At 45.9% G+C, this 20,935-nt stretch overlaps 1 protein-coding gene across 9 annotated transcripts in view; it reads left to right on the forward strand.

Moving 5' to 3' along the window:
• The window catches only part of adarb1a (adenosine deaminase RNA specific B1a), a 41,260-nt gene extending 25,795 nt beyond the window's left edge, over positions 1–15,465 (forward strand). For 4 of the 9 annotated variants that reach the window (XM_081706347.1, XM_081706345.1, XM_081706346.1 and 1 more), the window contains exons 2-10: positions 3,460–3,531; positions 5,472–6,391; positions 7,889–8,003; positions 8,242–8,410; positions 9,203–9,354; positions 10,432–10,600; positions 11,973–12,154; positions 12,286–12,464; positions 12,977–15,465. In XM_081706347.1, the coding sequence (XP_081562473.1) occupies positions 3,528–3,531; positions 5,472–6,391; positions 7,889–8,003; positions 8,242–8,410; positions 9,203–9,354; positions 10,432–10,600; positions 11,973–12,154; positions 12,286–12,464; positions 12,977–13,153 (2,067 nt within the window). In that variant the 5' untranslated portion in view covers positions 3,460–3,527 and the 3' untranslated portion in view covers positions 13,154–15,465. Of the gene's footprint in view, positions 1–3,459; positions 3,532–3,885; positions 4,202–4,241; positions 6,392–7,888; positions 8,004–8,241; positions 8,411–9,202; positions 9,355–10,431; positions 10,601–11,972; positions 12,155–12,285; positions 12,465–12,976 lie in introns of those variants that run through there. The other 5 variants (XR_014119590.1, XR_014119589.1, XM_081706343.1 and 2 more) reach the window with 5 other exon arrangements.
• Positions 15,466–20,935: the final 5,470 nt, after the last annotated feature.

Below are 20,935 nucleotides of genomic sequence, written 5' to 3' on the forward strand. Positions count from 1 at the left end.
GTTTGGTTTAGACACTGGGTTTAGTTTAGATGCCGGTTTAGATTAGATGCTGGGTTTAGTTTAGATGTCGGGTTTAGTTAACATGCTGGGTTTAGTTTAGATGCTGGGTTTAGTTTACATGCTGGGTTTAGTTTAGATACCGGGTTTGGTTTAGATGCCGGGTTTAGTTTGGACGCTGGGTTTGCTCCACTTTCCTTTCTCTGGAGGAGGTCCGTAACGAGACTGAAACTCCGACCAGGCAGAAATTACAGTAGGGCAGCGAATGTTCTGAATCCTTCTGTCTGTGTGTATTAGTGTTTTGTGTGTGTGTGTGTGTGTGTGTGCACATACTGACATCATTTATGGTTTCATTAGCGTGTCATATTGACACTGACTCAACTCTTGCCGAGGGCTCTCTGTGGAGAGCTGCAGTAATTAAAAGCTGTCAGAAAGATTTTCCACCTGCTGCTGACCACACGCACACACGCACGCACACACACGTCTTTATCTAATGAGCTCTGACAGATTTTTTTCTATGCAATCGTTATGTGGCTAAACCCTACTCTTAGCACACTAACCCCACTGGCGCTCTGTGACATTTCGAACAACCTTTGTTTTCTTATTCTCCCTGTCACACACACAAAGGGTCTTTAAGATGTGAGTAAATACACAGCATCTTCACGTAAAAAATTGAATTTACAAATTGTTTGTATTATTTTTCATTTGTATGCCCTTGCTAGATAGATGTAGCATTATGGGAGCAGCAGAACCTGTGTTTGAACTCAGGATGACATTGTGAAAGTATGGGAAAACAACACACTCTTCCCCAAGTTCAAACCGACAGCTATGTTCTTTATCTGTACCTTTGCAGTCTCTCTCTCGCTCCCCCCCCCCCCCCCACACACACAAAAGGTGTTACTGATGACCAAATAGCTTGTTAGCCATTTGATACCACAGATCAGTACTCAGTGCAGTATGAAAAGTGTGCATCTCAGCCAATCCAGTTAAACTGAAGATGAAATTAAGACCCTGGTTCTAAACCCACTCTGGGTCATGTGATACAGCCTGTGCATTACACCCACTCATCTATTCTTTATAGTGAAGGTGCCACTGTGCTACAGCGCTGTCCTTGGTCCTGAACAACTGCCCGCTACCTCAGGTTCGGTCCATGGTGCTGAGTCACAGCATCCACAGTATACCTGGTCCTGAACCAAGAGTCTTTTGGGTGGATTCTTTTGGATTAGAACCAGTTTCGTCCGTGCCGTTCTCTCTGTGACACTGTACCCATACTTTTTACCGAGCTAATAACTGTGAGATTTCCTTTTAAGCGAGAAGAGCGTATCAGTTTCCACCCTCTAGGGGGGAAAATGTTACGCCTCGTGGGGAAAAGCTTTATTTAATATTTCATTTTATTTAATTTCCCCACACAAATTACTTTAGGGTAAAATTAGTTATATTTGATTTAAGTATTTAATAAAAAGTCATCACACACTGAATGAATGCCTTAATAAAACCAGAACTGTTTTAAAAGTATAAAAAATATTGGACCTGTATCAGACCCTTTTGTGCCTGTTTTTATGTTTGTTTGTTTTTTATTTTTAAATTTTGTCAAGTACTTCAGGAGTTTACAAAGATAATATATTTTGGTTCTCACTTCCAGGATTCATAACTTTGCAGGTCTGGTTTCCTTGCCCTGTAGAACGATGCAGGAGTGCCAGACGCTCTGGGGTTTCAGAGCTGTCGTCTGTGTTTCTCAGTCCCAGGCTCATAAACAGGTGGAAAACAGCACTGTGTGTGTGCGGTGTGCGTTTTTGTGTGTATTTGCGCATGTGGGCGTGTGTGTGTATGTGTGTTTGTGTGTGTGCATGTGTGTGCATGCTTGCATATATGTGTGTGTTTGTTTGTGTGTATGTGTGTATGCATGTGTGTGTGTGTGTGCGTGTGCGCGCGCGTGTGTGTGGGGAGGGGGGGTGGGTTATGTGCGCGTGAGTGTATTCCTATGCTTGTCTGCATGTCAGTGATCTAATGTAATCTGTAAGGAGGCTAAAATGTTGTTGCCTGCAGTTTGAGATACGCCTGCTGCTTTTGTGTTGGAGGGCTAAGCAGCGATTTGCCCTCCCACACAGCCGTCTGTGCCGCAGTGGGCTCTGTTGCTGTGCACGGCTCTACGGCTGCCACTGTCATAGGCCTGTACCAATGGGGTGGGGTCCTGCACTCAGTGTGGAGGTGTGGTCTGCACACTGTCTCAGTGTGGGGGCGTGGTCTGCACACTGTCTCGGTGCAGTGGTGTGGAGGTGTGGTCTGCACACAGCCTCAGTGTGGCGGTGTGTGGATTTGTGGCATGGTCTCCACACTGTCATGGTGTGGGGGCGTGGTGTCTACACTATCTCGGTCTGGTGGTTTGGGGGTGTGGCCGAAGTGTACTTCACAGACTTTATTTCCTGAAGGTCTCCCTTGCAGACTGTGATGTGGTGGGTGGAACGGAGACTCTGCCTGCAGAGTTTAGGCCCAGCTGATGGTTGACTGTGCAGGGACGTCTGTCCTTGGCAAGACAGGCCCCCTTGGCCTCCAGCGGGTGCTGAATGAGAGCAGAGAGACGCAGTTCGGCCTGGAGCGAGGAGTGGAGTGTTGTTGTTTTCTCCAGTATAACACCTTGACTGTTAGAGTATTCCAATATAATCAAACTTCAATATATTCCAAACTTCTCTAGGTATTTTCACGGAGACCATGAAAATGATAAAAAATCCACGTCCCTAACTAAAACTGCATACGGTGTACACAACTATGGTGAGGTTATCACTGTGGAATCTAAGAAGACACGTATCTCGCATACAATTACATAGTTTCCCATTTACAGTACACGATGCACAGTATAAACAATATTGAGGGTTTTTTTGGTTCAATTTTTGATGAAGCATTTTTGCAGCCTGCTACTGGACTTCCTTTGGTTCAAATAAACATGACAAGTGTTGATTCTTTATCTCTTTTGATGAAAAAGTCTCCAGCGTTGCTCCTACACGGCTCCTCATCATCTGTTGCGTCTTGGAGTCGCACCAAGTCTTGCTGGCCCCTAGCAAAGTAGCTCCAGCACTTATTTACATTGCTTAAGTATCGCTGCTTATTGACAGGCCCTGATGTCTGCACTGTCACTGAGCTTTTTTCCTGCAGAAGTTAAAACAGAAGTTTCCTTTTGTACCCAAGCAGAGCCGCGGGTGGCGGGCTGAGACCAATACACCCTCTCCAACCCCGGCGTGCTTAGTGCGACAGTAACGGATCACCCATCTCCCTCCACCAAGGCTCGTGGCGCAGCGGCGTGTAGGGCCGACTCTTCAGTCTCGAATCTCGCGCGCAATCTGATGAACGGTTATGTTAAATGTTTTTTCTCGCCAGTTCTCACTCCCTCAATCTCTCTCTCTCTTCCTTCCTCCTTCTCTCTCTCTCTCTCTCTCTCTCTCTCTCCCTCCTGCTGCCCTCTTCCAGGTTGTGCTGGTGTGAGGCTTAGAGGGCAACAGAAGCTCGTCGGTCTGAATGTGAATGAAGCGGAGAGTATGAGTAAGTGAAAGGCGCCATCTCTCTCTCTCTCTCTCTCTCTCTCTCTCTCTCTCTCTCTTTCTCTCCTCCTCTTCCTCCTTACCTTCTACTGCTTTTCCCATGCCTTCATCATCCCGTGCCCTCGGCGCGTCCATCCCGTCCTCTATAACATTCATCCCTTACCCTCTCTGTCCCAACACGCTCCACAGACTTCCCCAGAAAAGTCGCACAAATGCCCCGGGTCGTCCGATTCGCCGTTTCTAGAGACGTTAGACCACACCCGTTTGTCCTGGGTGGGGCCCGGCGGCGGGGGCCGCACCGCAGAGCTGGACAGAAAGCTCGGATGTGGAGGGCAGGCGGGATGGAGGGGCAGGATTAGAGGAGCCCCCCATCAGCCTGTGGAGGATCTGAGGGGGATTGACTTTGAGACGAACATGCCACCTTCCCCCCGTTCTTACACAGGAAGTGGGACGGGGATTAAAGGCAATCTAAAAGGAAACGCTTAACCTCTGTGCAGGCATGAAGCTAAAGAAAGGAAAACACTGGATGAACAGGAGCTGTATACTAATATGGGCTGTAGGGTGGTCTGGGTGGATGAGTGTATACTAATATGGGCTGTAGATTGGTCTGGGTGGAGGAGTGTATACTAGTGTGGGCTGTAGGGTGGTCTGGGTGGAGGAGTGTATACTATGTGGGCTGTAGGGTGGTCTGGGTGGAGGAGTGTATACTAGTGGGGGCTATATTATCAGGTGGAGGGTACTCCACTAGTGTCAACAGAAGGGAGGTTGGAGGTTTGAACTTTTGTTCAACTGGAATTAAAAACATGGATCATACATTTGACTTGTCTAACATAAAAATAGTAGAATCAGATGTAGTAGAATGTACTTGTGTTCAGGGTAAGTGCGTGGTAAGTTCATTATAATTCATTATTAGATCCTGAGCTTTTTTCAGCACTACATTGCAGTTTTATTTCTTTTTATAATGTATTCTTTCACTTTACATCTCTTATTAATCATTTATTTTAAATCAACTTTTTTCAACTTTTATTTTGATTCTTCAACTTTAGCTCTAAAGTTTATGTCTATCAATTTTTGTAATGTTTTCTTTTATATGCATATAATGTCCATTTGAGTGAACAGTAGAGAAACCACCCATGATTATTTTGAATTCTGATAATGAAGTAAAAGTAAGTTGTTTGGACGGACAAGCATCTTGCATACTGTGTTATTGTGTTTATTTGTTTACTTACAAGGGCTGGCCTCGTAGAAGCCTAAACTTGACCTTGACCTTTAACCCCTGATTGCTTTTGACCCCTCTCTCTCTCCCTCATTTCCTTCTTTACATTTCTTTTCTTTTTCTGTTTTCCCCCCCCGGAGCACCAAAAGGAGTAACCTAACGAGCTTTTGCTGCAGGATGTTATAAATGAGAATTTACGGTCGTCTTTGGTAACTGGCGCTCAGGACCTGTGGGGTTCTTTAAAAATGCACCAACTCCGTAGTGACAACTCAGAGTAACTTTACTTCAGTTGAGAGGTACCGAGTTAGCTGTGCACGTCTTTTGGCCACTGCTGTAGGTACTGCAGGTCAGCATAGATGTGCGCCAAACTACAGAGCAGATTATTCTAGAATCGCTCAGCGTTTTTTTTTTTTAATTCACGCGTGATTAACTTTGATCATCCTCCGCTTTGATGAATAACGAAAAGCCTCATTTTAACTGTCATTTCTTAGAGCTGATTTACATGATTTAGTAAACAGGATGAGTAACGTCCTTCAGCGAGCACCTTCTGCTCCATTACAGACAAAATCCGCGCGAATCCCTCGTGATGCATCTGAGGGTGGTTTTTAAAAGAGCCCACATCCTCTGCACCTGCTTACAAAGGAGAGATGAAGGAGTCTCTAAATTTTACATTTACAAGATCCTGCACCGAAGGCGTTGTAAGTTGCTCTCTCTGGGCGTCACAGGTTCATGCGGCACTGATGTTAAAGAGAACCGCAATCTGGACAACCTCTCCGCCAAGGTGAGTCTGGGGGAGGGGCTGCAGGTAGCCAATGGGAGCGCTCTGGGGCAGGGCCGCAAGCGGCCCCTGGAGGAGGGCAGCAATGGCCACGCCCATGCCAAGTTCCGGCCAAAGAAGCGCAAGAAGGCGCCGGGCCCGGTACTGCCCAAGAATGCCCTGATGCAGCTGAACGAGATCCGCCCGGGCCTGCAGTACTGCTTGGCATCGCAGACGGGGCCCGTGCATGCGCCTGTCTTCGCCATGAGTGTGGAGGTGAACGGGCAGCTGTTCGAAGGCACGGGCCCCACCAAGAAGAAGGCCAAGCTGAACGCCGCCGAGAAGGCCCTGCGCTCCTTCGTGCAGTTCCCCAACGCCTCGGAGGCTCACCTGGCCATGGGCCGCACGCTCACCGTCAACACGGACTTCACCTCGGACCAGGCCGACTTCCCCGATGTGCTCTTCAACGGCTTCGAGACGCCCGCGCCGCCGGACGACCCCCTCGACCCCCCCGACCCGGCCGCGTGCACCCGACGCCCGCCCGGCTTCCCGGGCGAGCGCCCACCGCCCCCATCCCTGCCCACTGCCCCCCAACGGCGCCCGGCGCCTCCGGCTGGCCACAGCAAGAACGCGGTGATGATCCTCAATGAGCTGCGGCCGGGGCTCAGGTATGAGTTCGTGGCCGAGAGCGGCGAGAGCCACGCCAAGAACTTTGTGATGGCGGTCACCGTGGACGCGCAGGCGTTCCAGGGCTCGGGGCGCAACAAAAAGCTGGCCAAGGCGCGGGCGGCCCAGGCGGCGCTGTCGGGGCTCTTCAACATGCAGCTGGACCAGACGCCATCCAGGCAGCCAATCCCCAGGGACGGCCTGCAGCTACACCTCCCCCAGGTGAGAGCATGCGCATGCTGGAGAACGCACTGGCACGCGCGTGTCTTGGCACTCGGATGTGCTGTGGTTGTGGCTGACTGCCACATCGCAACTGTGCCGCCACTGTGTCTCATACAGTTCACTTCTTGAATTAGGCTCTAGCTCCCCGCACAAGTCAAAATCACTGAGCATTAACCCGATCCTGAAACTTAATCCGTATACCCTAAGCCCTAAACCCTATCCAATAAACACTAAACCCTTAAACCTAACCCATAAACACCAAACATTAAACGCTGAATCCTGGCACTAAAAGAACATCTACACTCATTTCTTTCTAAACGCACTGATTACATTTATAAAGTCAGTCAGATAATACTGCTCTGGGGACCATGGGGAGCATCCATGAAACGTGCATTTCCAAAAAGCTCATCAGTACAATGATCGTATTGAACTTAGCAGTGCTCCGCATCCCAGATCAACATGCTACCCTCCTCAATCTCTGACCACGTAAGTCTCTTATCGGGGTGAAAAGTTTTGATTCATATTGTATTCCACAGCAGACCAGAGCAACATGTGCCTTTCTTGTGTAATATAGGCCGCCGTTAATGCTACGGCGGCAAGGCTGTATTTCTGTTCGCTGCTTTTAAATTCCCGCATCAGTGACTGTGTTGATCCGTCGTTCGTCCTCATAAAAGCCCCTGCCAGTCTTCATTAGGGTGATATTAATTCAGTCGGAATCTAATTGTTATTGAGGCGCTTTTGAAAGGGAGTCAGATATTGAACCCTTAAACTATGCATTTGTGTTGACAGTATTCATTTATACGTCAGGTAATCCAGCCACCATAATCTCCCTGTTTCTCCTGACAATAATGAGGCAGAGAAATAAGATAATCTTAATTAACATCAGAGACAGTAGAGCACAGCTCAAACAGGAAACTGCTGCACTGTCACATTCCTGTCTGCATTGAGGAGGATCTGCCTGAGTGTGTGTGTTTGTTTGTGTGTGTGTGTGTGTTCGTGTGTGTGTCTGTGTGTGTGTGTGTGTGTGCATATTGCTTTAGTGGGTGGTATTTTATTATAAAAAGCAATGTTTTTTGTGGAGCCGAGTGAGAGACCAGTGAGAGCTGTGTGCTATAACACGGTCTGACAGTGTGTCACCAAGTGTTTCTAATACTGCACGCTCATCTTCTGACACATGACCCACGGCTCATCATCTTCTGACACATGACCCGAGGCTCGTCATCTTCTGACACATGACCCGAGGCTCGTCATCTTCTGACACATGACCCCGTGGCTCGTCATCCGCTGTCACTCCTTGCCTGAGAGGGGTGGGGAGACCCCAGATCTAAGCCAAGCCTTAGCATTTTAACCAAAGAATATAAGAATACAAGAAAAGACAAAATCAAGCATTGAAATTCTTATGTGCTCGTGTCAATATGTTCAGTGGCTGAGTTCAAGTAAAGTTGTATCTGTTTGTGTGTCTGTGCGTGGGCGTGTGCGTGTATTTGTGTGTGCCAGGTCCTGGCAGATGCCGTTTCTCGGCTGGTGGTGGAAAAGTTCAGTGAGCTGACAGACAACTTCACATCCCCTCATGCACGACGGAAAGTCCTTGCAGGCATTGTCATGACAACGGGTAACTGTGGTTCTACACAAATGCTACGAGTAACCTGACTGGCAGTTATAAATGTAATGAGGTTACGTGCATTTCTAGATGTAATACAGTTAACTCTAGTTCTAAATGCCTCAAGATGACTGCTAGTGCAGGTAATGGAAGTGGACATAGTTCTTAATGAAGAGAACTAAATGTAAATAAATAAATGGTGAGTGCGATGTTCAGTAGTGAAGCAGGTTTTCTGAACCCTTCTTCACAGGGACGGATGTGAAGGATGCGCAGGTGATCTGTGTTTCCACGGGAACCAAGTGCATAAATGGCGAATACATGAGCGATCGAGGCCTGGCTCTTAACGACTGCCATGCAGAGATCATCGCACGGCGCTCGCTCATCAGATACTTGTACAGCCAGCTGGAGTGCTTTCTCAGGTGGATTACCACATGCACACGCACACACACGCGCACACACACGCACACACACACACACACACACGCACACACACGCACACACACACACACACATAAGAGTCACTCAGTAGGCACCACTGCAGTCAGCTAGGGTAATTCTAAAAGCGATTCATCACATACACACATATACAAATATATATATTTACTCTCTTAGACACAAACACATAGACAGGCACAATGATCCCATGCCAGATACAGCCAGATTATGTCCACAGAAGAGATCGGGCAACATCTGCAGAATGATAAACATAAACAAAGCAAATTAGAGACACAAGAACGCATCCCGTCCTGTGGAAATTTCCCTGAAACTCATTATCATTACTCCATGGATTGGAACAATGAATTCCAGATTCTGTTTCAGACTTCTGCTGTGGGCCACTTATTTTGTGTGTGTGTGTGTGTGTGTGTGTGTGTGTGTCTGTGCGGGTGCGCGCATCTGTAATCGATGGGTCATGCCATGTTTGGAGGGACTGTGTGTTAAATAGTGATTGAGTGATTGGTGTGATGGTGACAGGGCATGACCCAGCCTGCTTATTCCCGGCTGCGGACCTCATTTACAGAGCATCTGAGCAGCTCTGACGAGCTCAAGGAGGAGGTGGTGTGTGTTTTTGCATGCATGTTTGTGTACCTGCGTGGATGTGTGCGTGCGTGCGTTTGTGTGTGTTTACATGTGTGTTGGACAGTAATGGTGTGCAAATTCCATATTCTAGTAATAAGTGCGCACGCGTGTGTGCACGTGTGTGTGTTGTGCAGTAACAGTGCGGAAGATCATTCCCAGTCCATATTCCAGCGGTGCGAACAGCATGGATATCAGCTGAAGGAGGGTGTTCAGTTCCACCTGTACATCAGCACTTCACCGTGTGGAGACGCGCGCATCTTCTCACCGCACGAGTCTGCAGTAGAAGGTGGGTACACTCCGTTCAGTTCAGATCACTTCAGATCAGATTCATTTAATTCACATGAGTTCAGTCAAATGCAGTGCAACGCAGTCCAGAAAAAAATTAGTTCGGTTCATTTCAGTTTAAGTTCAGAGTATTGCACTTTTCATACTCATACAAAAATAAACTGGTATTACAATAAGTAAGTCTCCTGTAGTATTACAATAAAAGCTCTACTGATGATTAATAGCAGAAATGTATAATATTAACTGTGAATAACTGCTTAATGCAGAATTTAATAAATTTAATAAATTCGGTGACAGCTAATTGCACATTTTGCTGTTGAAACCGAAGCTAAAAAACACTTGCTCCTCAAATAAAACAGTTACAGCTGTTCCGGTGTGTGAACACGCCACAGAAATAAAAAAGGATTATGTGAAAATCTTTGAGGCTTAGAGGCATGTTAGCACATAAACTCTGGTATGACAGATAATGGCTGGATGCTTTGACCTGCACCACATTGATAAAGTGATCTAGCATGCAGCTGTAGTGGAGTGCTGATCACTTGTGGTCTATCTACTGGTAGTGTGCTGGTCTCCTGTGGTCTATCTACCGGTAGCGTGCTGGTCTCCTGTGGTCTACCTACTGGTAGCGTGCTGGTCTCCTGTGGTCTACCTACTGGTAGCGTGCTGGTCTCCTGTGGTCTACCTACTGGTAGCGTGCTGGTCTCCTGTGGTCTATCTACTGCTAGCGTGCTGGTCTTCTTTGGTCTATCTACTGGTAGCGTGCTGGTCTCCTGTGGTCTATCTACTGGTGGCGTGCTGGTCTCCTGTGGTCTATCTTCTGCTAGTGTGCTGGTCTTCTTTGGTCTATCTACTGGTAGCGTGCTGGTCTCCTGTGGTCTATCTACTGGTGGCGTGCTGGTCTCCTGTGGTCTATCTTCTGCTAGTGTGCTGGACTCCTGAGGCTGGTGGGGTTTGGTTCATCGAGGGAGGGCTTCCAGCCCTTTTGTTCCACTGCTCATCAATAACGTCATCGCTCAGTAATCAGCCATGGAGGTCGATTCTGGGTGGGGCGCCATTTGACACGGTTTCCCCTGCACAGACCAGGGTGACAGGCACCCAAACAGGAAGGCCCGTGGCCAGCTGCGCACCAAGATTGAGTCTGGGGAGGGGACGATCCCGGTGCGCACCACCAACACCATCCAGACATGGGACGGCGTCCTACAGGGCGAGAGGCTGCTCACCATGTCCTGCAGCGACAAGATCGCCAGGTACGACATCATCACTGCATGACAGCAGCAACTCCTCACATCATTAATAGTAGATGGGTGCAGGGGCTGAGATATCCTGTTGGCATGTTTGTTTATCTGTTTGTGAAGTTTATTTCAATGGGATGCCACATCATGCTCCAAAGCAAAAATGATTCGGGATATTAGACTCGGCTCCTGCCGTCTGCACGTATCCATAAACTCTCGCCCTTTGCCTTTCCCCTGGTTTGCTTTCGTCGACATCTGCTGGTTGCGGTAAACACTTTCTGATTGGAGTCAGAAGTGAGGCTTCTGTGTTTGCAATTCGGGGATGCTCTCCAAATGTCAGGTGGCCTCCTGCCTTTAGACGTGCGTGTGCAGCTGCTTGCTTAGACTTGCTCTTGTGGTGATTGGCATTCAGGGTTTCCCTGCTGACTTCAGGCGCTCTGCTACTTCTACATTCCATCGCTCTCTGATTGCTCACTGCTAGGCTCACAGACACACACGTCCCCTCACCCTGCGTGCAGCCCGACTCTCCTTAGAGTCTTGCACCCACCACACTTCTGAGAGCAGGAGATTGGTTGATATCAGCAAACTAATGGTCCAATCACTTGCTGTCTCCCCAGTGCCCGCCCACCCACAGCGCTACCATTAGGGACTGATTAGAGCTCTGATTACAACACTTACAGAGGAGTCATCCTAATGGAGCACACATACTCTCTCCCACTTTCTTAAACATGCGTAGACGCATTAACGTTCATTCGCTCTCTCTCACACACACACACACACACACGCGCGCGCGCGCGAAGTCAGACGCATGCACACTTACATACATATTTGGTCGCACATGTGTGTGTGTGTGTGTGTGTGTGTGTGTGTGTGTGTGTGTGTTTGTGTGTGGGTGTGTAAGGTGGTGTAAGATCATTTTTTCCTAACAGCTTCACTTTTTCAGTGATCTGTATTTTCCTTAACGTCTTAAACACACCACCAGCAATTGAAAATTGGCAAAACTTTTTCCCATGATGATATGAGGACAGCGTAATGTGCCGATGCTCACAACGTCCTAGTGTTTAATTTCACACATATGACTACAGTGTAACATGACACATACTGCTACAGTGGTTCCGTTATTATTATTTTTTTTCAGTGAAATTCTAATTTGGGTGATGTGAAATGTAACCTGGCCATTGGCGTAACTTTTGGGTCTTAGAGAGGCTAATGAGGGTCGAATCAAGAATGAAGAAAGGCCTCCTGGATGAATCATGCCTGAACATTTCATCAACACATTTTAATTTCACCTCTGTGTTTCTCTGTCTCTTGCTCTCTCTCTCTCTCTCTCTCTCTCTCTCTCTCTCCTTCTCTCCCTCTGTCTCGCTCGGTCTCTCTTATATCTCAGGTGGAATGTGGTCGGGGTGCAGGGCTCCCTGATGAGTTATTTTTCAGGACCCATCTATTTCTCCAGCATAATCCTGGGCAGTTTGTACCACGCCGACCACCTGTCACGGGCCATGTACCAGCGCATCGCTGAGATAGAGGAGCTACCGCAGCCCTTCATTCTCAACAGACCGCTGCTCAGTGGTAGGACCCTGACTCCACCCACACTCAGGGCCACGCCCACTACTGCTTTACCCCTACACCAATTACCAATTCCACCTGTCTCTCTCTCTCTCTCTCTCTCTCTCTCTATTTTTTTCTCTCTCTCTCTGCAGGTATTAGCAATGCAGAGGCGAGGCAGCCTGGTAAAGCTCCTAACTTCAGTGTGAACTGGACCGTCGGGGATCAAGGGTTAGAGGTCATCAATGCCACCACGGGGAAGGACGACCTCGGGCGACCTTCGCACCTCTGCAAACATGCCCTGTACAGCCGCTGGGTCCGCCTGCATGCAAAGGTGCAGCTCCAGATCCTAATGGGTTGTTATAACCCCAGTAATGGGGAGTTATAATCCCAGTCATGGGGGGTTATAATTCCAGCCATCAGGGTTATAATCCCTACCAATATGGGGTTATAATCCCAGTCATGGGGGGTTATAATCCCAGCCATGAGCTGTGAGCTCATCCCATTGTGCTAGTCAGATGCAGTGCCAGGCCCATCACAGATTTGCTAGCTGTGGATTGCTTGTGTTTTATTGTGGCTCAGTTATAAACTGCTTTGGACAGAACATTTGGCAGAAATGTATACATATTTTATTTTTTCTTTTGTATTATTTCATTTATGGTATATGAGCTCAATTTAATTAAGTGAAATTAAAAAGTAAAAATAAAAATCAGAAAGTAATGAATGTTGTGCTCCATCCCATTCTGGGGAATAACCTTTCTCTCTCTCTCTCTCTCTCTCTCTCTCTCTCGCTCTCTCGCTCTCTCTCTGTCTCTCTCTCTCTCTCTCGCTCTCTCTCCCCTTCAGCTCTCCCAGACCTTGAGAATCCACGTGGCAAGACCAGCCACATATCAGGAAGCCAAGCAGGGAGCAGCACAGTACCACACAGCCAAACAGACTCTCATCAGAGCCTTCCACACAGCAGGCCTGGGCGCCTGGGTGAAAAAGCCCATCGAACAGGACCAGTTTCCCCTCACGCAGTGAGGGAGAGACAGCGAGCGTGGGGGGTGACTGTTTTTACCAGGTGTTACGGCTCAACCTCTAGTAGTCCTCTTTATATTTCTGGCTTTTTACATATTTTACTGTATGTCACTTTTTTATCCGAGTTGCTCTTATGACCTCTGAAGAATCACGTTATTTAAAATAACAGAAACCCCATATAGCTTATTTAAATAATCCTTATATCTCATCGTTTGTTATTTAAACATTTTTATTTGTGGCAAGTACATTCTCGTATCCTCAGCTCAAGGTCAGTCAGATGACCATATGATTTTTTTTGTCTTGGCGTCTGTTGGTTCGTTTGTCTTTTTGTAGAATGTGTTAAGAATGATTTTCCAGATTGTTTTGTGTTATGACAAAAGGCTAACTCTGTTTTAGCCATTCTAGTTGCAGCTTTCTTACACTGACGTTGACCAGTCCAGAGGGGAAAAAAGATTTTCCCCTTATTATTTTCATAAATTGCCCCAAATTACTTGTTATTATTATTATTATTATTATTATTATTATTATTGATGTAATAACAAATAATATCAGAATTCTAATCTTATAAACATTATTTAAACAAACTTTGTAACCTTATCAACATTTTAGTATGTGGGCCATTTCTTCTTCCTCGTAGGACTGAATATATAAATGATTCCCTTTAATAGTTTAATGCCAACTTGGCATCCTGTCAGCGCATGTGAATGAATCACAGGTGGGGAACATCAGTCCCGTCACTGCTGGACCATGGGCAGGACAGTCCAGTTAATACAGGACCATGGGCAGGACAGTCGAGGTAATGCTGGAACACAGATCGGACAATCCCTCTGCACTACTTTACTTATTCCAAACTGGGTTTTCCACTACTGATACTAATACTGTTCATGAAATATCTCACTTTTTTTTCGTCATTGCAGCCAGTTTGTCAATGTAGATACGGATATTTTTCTTGATATATGTGTTACTTTTGTGTTCATACATAGGCTTGTTTAATGTGCGCTGTAGCCATGGCTCTAACGTTCGCTCACCCGAATACCGTGGAAACTCCAAAGAAAGCATCCCTGGTGCGTTTGCGTCTGCATGTCCTCCACAGGCTGCATCCTTCTCTCCAGACAACCATCGTGGACTCTTGGTGCTGTATTCTCCTCTTTCATTTGAGGCTGCCCCTTTCACATCACATCTTCGTACATTTTTGTTTACTTTTGTCAGAACAGTGTGTTATTTTTTAAAATTTGTAGCTCAGTACGGAGGAAGAAAGATAATGTGAATATATTGTTTTTAACAATGAAGTGTACTGATACGCACGCACTTTGAGATGCTGAACACAACGGAGCGAGCTGTCTGAACCGACCAACACCTGCACCTCGGCTCCGACCTGTCGGTCCAGTGCACTGCGACCCAAACTCCTGACATCCTGCCGATGGGCCTTTCTAACGCAACCCACCCAACTTTGTTTTTTTTTGTTTGTTTGTTTTTTTTAATGGATACTGTCAGACTGCGATGGTTCTTGTATCTAAAGCCTTGTCTTGTTATTTTCGTGCATCTGAGCCAGAGTCTTACATGGGACTTCCCTGATCATCTGTACAGCTATAAGCCTTTACACATCTGCTGAAACGGATACATCCAGCCCCTGTCCGACCCCACAGATTAAGACAAATCCCCGACAGGTGCATGAAACTCATGAGAACCTTACAGGCCACGCCTGCCCTTGTGCAAAGAGAACTGCTAAACGTTTGTGAAATTTCTTGTGAATTTTGCATGCACGTCCTGATTTTGAAAACAACCCCCAGTGTCAGCACTTATAGCGACCGTTCGTGTGCAGCTAGAGATGCAGCTATGCCCCAACACACCTGGATGGTCTTTTATAAAGCAAGGCTCCTCTGCAAGATTAATCCCTCAAGCCCAAAGTTAGCGCTGTCCAGTGGGTATCTCTCTTACCCCTACTCCTACTGGGCAATCCTGACTTTTGGCTTATCTGGCTGAGTGATGATTCGTGTTTTGTGAAACCATCCCGTTATCTAAAATTCTCAAACAAACCAGCCTTTTGGCCACTGGAGTGGAGGCCAAATTGATGTAACCTTTTTGTGTACTGCTGGCTTAAGTGTTTTGTGTGAACATGGATCAGCCGGGTTAGATTGGGTTGTGGCTGCACTTAAGTGGATCACTCTTCCCCAGTGTGCTGCACCTTTGCAATATCCTGCTCATGAGAAAAATGGTCAAAGACGATAAGCACAAGAAGTAAATACGAAAAGCTAAAATGAAATTAATAATGGGTCACTACAATCTACAAAAGAATTAAAAAGCACTTGGACTTATCTGACTCTTCTTTTAATTTTCGACAACCAACCAACGCTACTGGACAAATCTGTGCTCACCAATCTGTGTTTCACCGGCGAAGCAATCATTGAAGGCTGAACTTTAGAAGTCTTGGAACTTTTATTTGGCACTCGAGCACTTTAAGGAGCCAGTCGAGCTGTCGTTCATTCAGAGCAATGTGTCATAGGATGTTGCTTTGTAGGAATTCCAGCTCCGCGACCTTTTGTTCGCATACATAAGAGCCAAGCAGCGCAGTGCTGGCTATTAGCGTCTCTGTAATCACCGCGACTATAATGAAGTTGCGTTTATCACCGCCCGCAGGCTGTCGGCTCTCATATAAATCCCTGTGAGGTCTGGAAAGTGCATTCGCATTTAACTTTTGTCGAATATATGTGCATCAAAGTAAAAGCTTATCCAATTGCTCTCTACTCCACCCAAATATAGCCCAAATTAAATGGATTTTCTTTTGTGTAAACAATGTAAAATTAGCATTACTGTTCCTGGAAATTGTTTTAATCATCTATGTTATTCTGAGGTCTACATAATCAGTAGGTGTAAATTACCACAAGATACTTTCTATGTATACTTGTTTGTGGTCTATATACATTACATGGCCAGAAATATGTGGATACCTGACCATTACACCTATATGAGCTTGTTGAATATGTGGTGGGGATTTTGTGACCCTTTGTGAGGTCAGGCCCTGATATTGGATGAGAAAGCCTGCTTTACATTTGAAGTTCCAGTTCATCCCCAAGGTGCTCAACAGAGTTGAGGTGCAAGCCACTGGAGTTCCTCCACATCAGACTCAGTAAACCACGTCTTAATGGACCTCGCTCTGTCTTTGTGTGACTTAGCAGTAAAAAAACTCTTCATTGGAACTAAAGGCAGTCCCAGACCATTATCCCTCCTCCACCAAACTTTTCTGCTGGCACCGCGCACGGTAAAGTGTGATTCATCCATTCATCCGCATAGTAAAATGTGATTCATCCAGAGAGTTCCAACGCTCCAGAGTCGTGGCGGGTTGCTTTTGCACAACACGAGCCATCGTGATCTCAAGATGGTGCACGGAGGCTTTTTTTAAATTTATCTTAAGCTGGTGCCGCAGTTCTTGTGCTGATGTTGCTTCCAGAGACAGTTTGGGACGCTGTCGTAAGTGATGCGACAGAAGGTGATTTTTGCTCGAAGCACTTCAGCGATCGACTGCCATGCTCTTTGAGTTTGCGAGGTCCAGTGATTCGGGGCTGAACAGGAGATGTGCCTAGAACCTTCCATTTTGCAATAATTGCACTCACAGTTGACCGGAGCAGATCTCGCAGTGCAGAAATTTCCAAAACTGACCTGTGTCAACGATGGCATCCTACAACAGAAGCACATTTTAAAGTCGGCGAGCTCTTCAGTATGACCCATTTTACTGCCAGTGTCTCTATGAAGATTGCATGGCTATGTGTTAGATTTACTTTTACCTGATAGCCGTGGTTTGGCTGAAACACCTGAGCTCACTAATGAATAACTCAATACATGTTCAGGATTGCTTGGAATTGAAATCCATCCAATCCAAACAATAGTTTTTGTAAACATCCATATCAAAATTCAGATGGGGAAAACGTGTGATCTGAGTGCTTATGATAATGGCACGTTTGGTGCCAGATAGGCTGGTTTGAAAAACTTAGAAACAGCTGACACTCTTGGTTATCATACACACGGTCTCTGTAGTTTCCAAAGAAACCTGCTGGATAAAAAAAAACAAAAAAACATCCAGTAAGTTGTGTGGGTGGAAATGAGAGGAGAGGAGACTGCTTAAAGCTAAACGGCTCTGTTAACTCAAATAACCACTCAAATAATTACTCAAATAACTACTCAAATAACCACTCAAATAACTACTCAAATAACCACTCAAATAACCACTCAAATAACCACCCTTTACTACTGTGATGAGCAGAGAATCATCTCAGGAAGTACAGCACATTAAATATCGAGGCGATTGGGCTACAGCAGAAGCCCACGGAGGGTTTCACTCCTGTCAGCCAAGAACAGAGATTTGAGGCTACAGTGGATACAGGCTCACCCGCACTGCACAGCTGAAGACTGATGAATCTCGGTTTGTGCTGCGTTGTGCAGATGGTCGAGTCAGAATTTGGCATTTAAACAGCATGAATCCCAAGACCCAACCTGCCTCATGGCAACAGTTCCTGCTGGTTACGGTGATGGCGTAACAGTGCAGGGAATGTTTTCTTGGCCCACTCTGGGCTCCATAACGCCAGACAAGCATCGTCTGAATGCTCCAGTCCATCTGAGTAATGCTGCAGACCATGTGCGTCACTTTATGGCCACAGTTTACCATCTTAATGACAGCTACTTCCAGCATGAAAATGCACCATAACACAAAGCACGAGAAATCTCAAACTGGTTTCATTACTATGACAACGGGTTCAGTGAACTTCTGTGGCCTTCCCAGTTACCAGACTGGGTTATACACCAGAGTGTATTTCATAATATATATAGGTATTCATTCATAGTTTCAAGATACTGGCACTCTTGGCTCCATTATATGAACAGTACCTGAAGTTTGACAACGTACTTTGCCATTTTAAATGAAAATGGAATATCCCTACAGCTGGTTAGACAATCGTATCCAAACTGACATCAAACATTTCCATCTGCTATGAAACTATTTGTTTACTGTTCTCAAAAAAGGTGCTTTGGATTAGACCAACCCACACTGGCATGCTACGATGTGGAAACTCAGCTTCCCTGCCCTCCCACTTCAACCCCTCTCTTTCTGTCTTACACACACACACACACACACACACACACTCACTCACTCTCTCCAACCTCCGTATCAGCCTTTTACACCTGGGCGACATAAGAGAGTGGCCGATAATCTCAGGCTGGCTTTACCTGTCCTTTCAGCTTCACTGAAACGCAAACAAACCTTATCGGCCATCAGAACTTCTATGCTTCTCCCACTTCCTCCACTAGTTCCAGTTTTCTAGGGTTCAGGAGAATTTCTCTGCCACAGAAAAAGGAAGAAAGTTGATATCTTTTCTTCAACCTTCTCGAGAAACAGCACAACCGAGTTATTTTATGGTGAAAAAAGAGATTTCAGACGTGGCTGCCGAAAAGTCGATCAGCCTCAAGGTGAGGTAGGATTAACGCGAGCGGTTCTTTCGCCCCTTGCTTAGGCCTTTATCTGCAAATTGCCTTTCGGAAGGTGAAGTCTGCGTAAGAATAAAAATGCATTCTTTTTGCCCTCACCTTTAAATCTTAGAATTATACCACCTCCATTAAAGTCACTTTTGTTGAGTGCAGTTACAAGGTGCAGGTAATACCACAAAGGACCTGCAGCCTCAATAACAATATATACACATATTAGTACACACACACACACACACACACACACATATCCCAGATTAAAATTAAAAGAGGAAATTCTGCTTGCAAATTCCTGAACATATCAACTTGAAAAAGTAAAATATAAATGGAAAGAAATGCTTGTTACATTTTGTTTCTAAGAATTTCAAGGGGTTCCAATAATTATGCCACATGTGTTTTTACTAAAAATAATTATTTCTAAATTTACTTCGATTAAAGGTTGGATTTCTTTTTCTTTTTTTCAGTATAAGATTATGCTATTTCTCCTAAATGTGAATTTATTAAAACCTTTTTTACACATCTTTACCAGGGGTCCCTGGTATTCTCCTCCATCCACAACGCACAGCCCCAAAATGCAGACATCCCTACTGATTAGGTTTGGGAGTGAAACATTGTTCCGCAGAGGCACGCCTGAAGCTCACTCACGCAACCCTATTTAATCACTACATGCTTTTCTTTTACTCACCCTTTCATTTCCTCATCAGTTGCTGTGTCAGCACAGGCTAGAAGGAAGTGCCACTCCCAACCCCCCCCCCCCCCAACCCCCAGACCCATTGTGACTATTTAGTTTTCAGTTTTTGTTCACTAAAGAGCAGTTCCAGTTGCAAAATGTCAGACATTACAGCCCCCAACTGCAGCGCGTTTTCAGAAGCCGAATGGCATTTGCGGCGAGACGGCCTGTCTTGCAGGCCTTGCGTGGCATTTACTTCCTACATGTAGAAAACGTTTGGTTAATTGGAGTTCTGCAAAATACATTATCGCACCCGCCAAAATGTAACGAATGGTTTGACAGGCGTGACTCAGATTACTTATCTAAAGGGAAAACATGAAGAAAAAAATGTACTGGCGGGCAACACAAGATTCAAAACAACCTGTTGACCTACGATTTGCAAAGCAGCTATTAGCTAGAGATGAAAGGTGCGGAATTTGTGCTCTGTTATAACATAGTGCAGTAATATTGTTTATGTGCTAGCACATGCCAAGCAGTATTTATCAAGCATATTTCTCTTAATGGCTAGTATCTTGGACAAGGATTAAGTCCAATCTTGGGTCAAACTGTGGCGTGAACTGTGAAAACTTTGAAAGCTGCCTTTTGAAGAATCAAGATCTGGGGCTGGCGCGAACTCATGTGACCAAGCAAACAGGGCTGCCGTGCTCCTTGGGCATGCCTCAAGACCCAAATTACCATTTCGATTTTCTGCTCAGCAGAGTTGGCGTACGCGGTGGTGCAGTGATGGGGTGTTCAGGCGGGTGTGGTGGACCTCCTTCCTTATATCCACACGTACAGTTAGAGGTTCTGAGTTGAGCCTTCGTTCATGCAGGAAGAACAGTCTAGGAGCCCAGACTTCCAGAGGCCGGAGTCACAGCATCTATGGGATCACCTCGCCTGTTTGGGGAACTTTGTCCTCCAGTCCGTCATATTCTCCTGTGTGCTTTGGGACCTTTAGCATTAGGGCTTGCTGATATAGCTTGTCTCGGTTACAGGAGTCCTAAAGGGAAACAAGACAGAGCCAATATACTAGGTCATCCATCGGCTACCGAGCAGCAACATGAACCAGGTTCAGTTCATACTGGAGTACACAAAGTGGACAGAGAGCGAGAAAATGGTTTAATAATGTCTTTCTGTTTCTTTTTTTTTTCACTTTGTCTCTTGGAAGGTTTCTGAGAGCTCTGCATTTTGATCTTCATGGTTGAGTGACAGTGGCCTTTAAGAACTGACAAAAGGTCACAGCATTAGTGAAGTCCAAAAGCTGATCATTTCCACATAACTCCTTAATGGAAAGAAAATGGCTCTTGCACAGGCTATTCAGGTTTAAGCACACTCACTAACTGCCTTGTGTTTTCTGCCACCTTGTGGAGGTTTAACTTCACTGCATTTTTTTCAAAGTTATTCTTCAAACAGCAGTAGGTAACGTAACTCATATAAAACCGGTCATATTTGGTAAAACTGTCACTGTGTTTCCTGACAGTAGTACCCAAGAAAGATAATCTGTGAAAAAATCAGGCTCTTCAGTCTTCACCTAGGCCTCCAAATGCTATTTGCAACAATCAAAACAGCCAGTCAGAGACAGGAGTTCTAGTGCACATGCATGC

The sequence above is a fragment of the Electrophorus electricus genome, chromosome 23 (genome assembly GCF_041902795.1).
Source record: "Electrophorus electricus isolate QZ-2024a chromosome 23, ASM4190279v1, whole genome shotgun sequence".
In the NCBI taxonomy this organism is placed as follows: Eukaryota; Metazoa; Chordata; class Actinopteri; order Gymnotiformes; family Gymnotidae; genus Electrophorus; species Electrophorus electricus.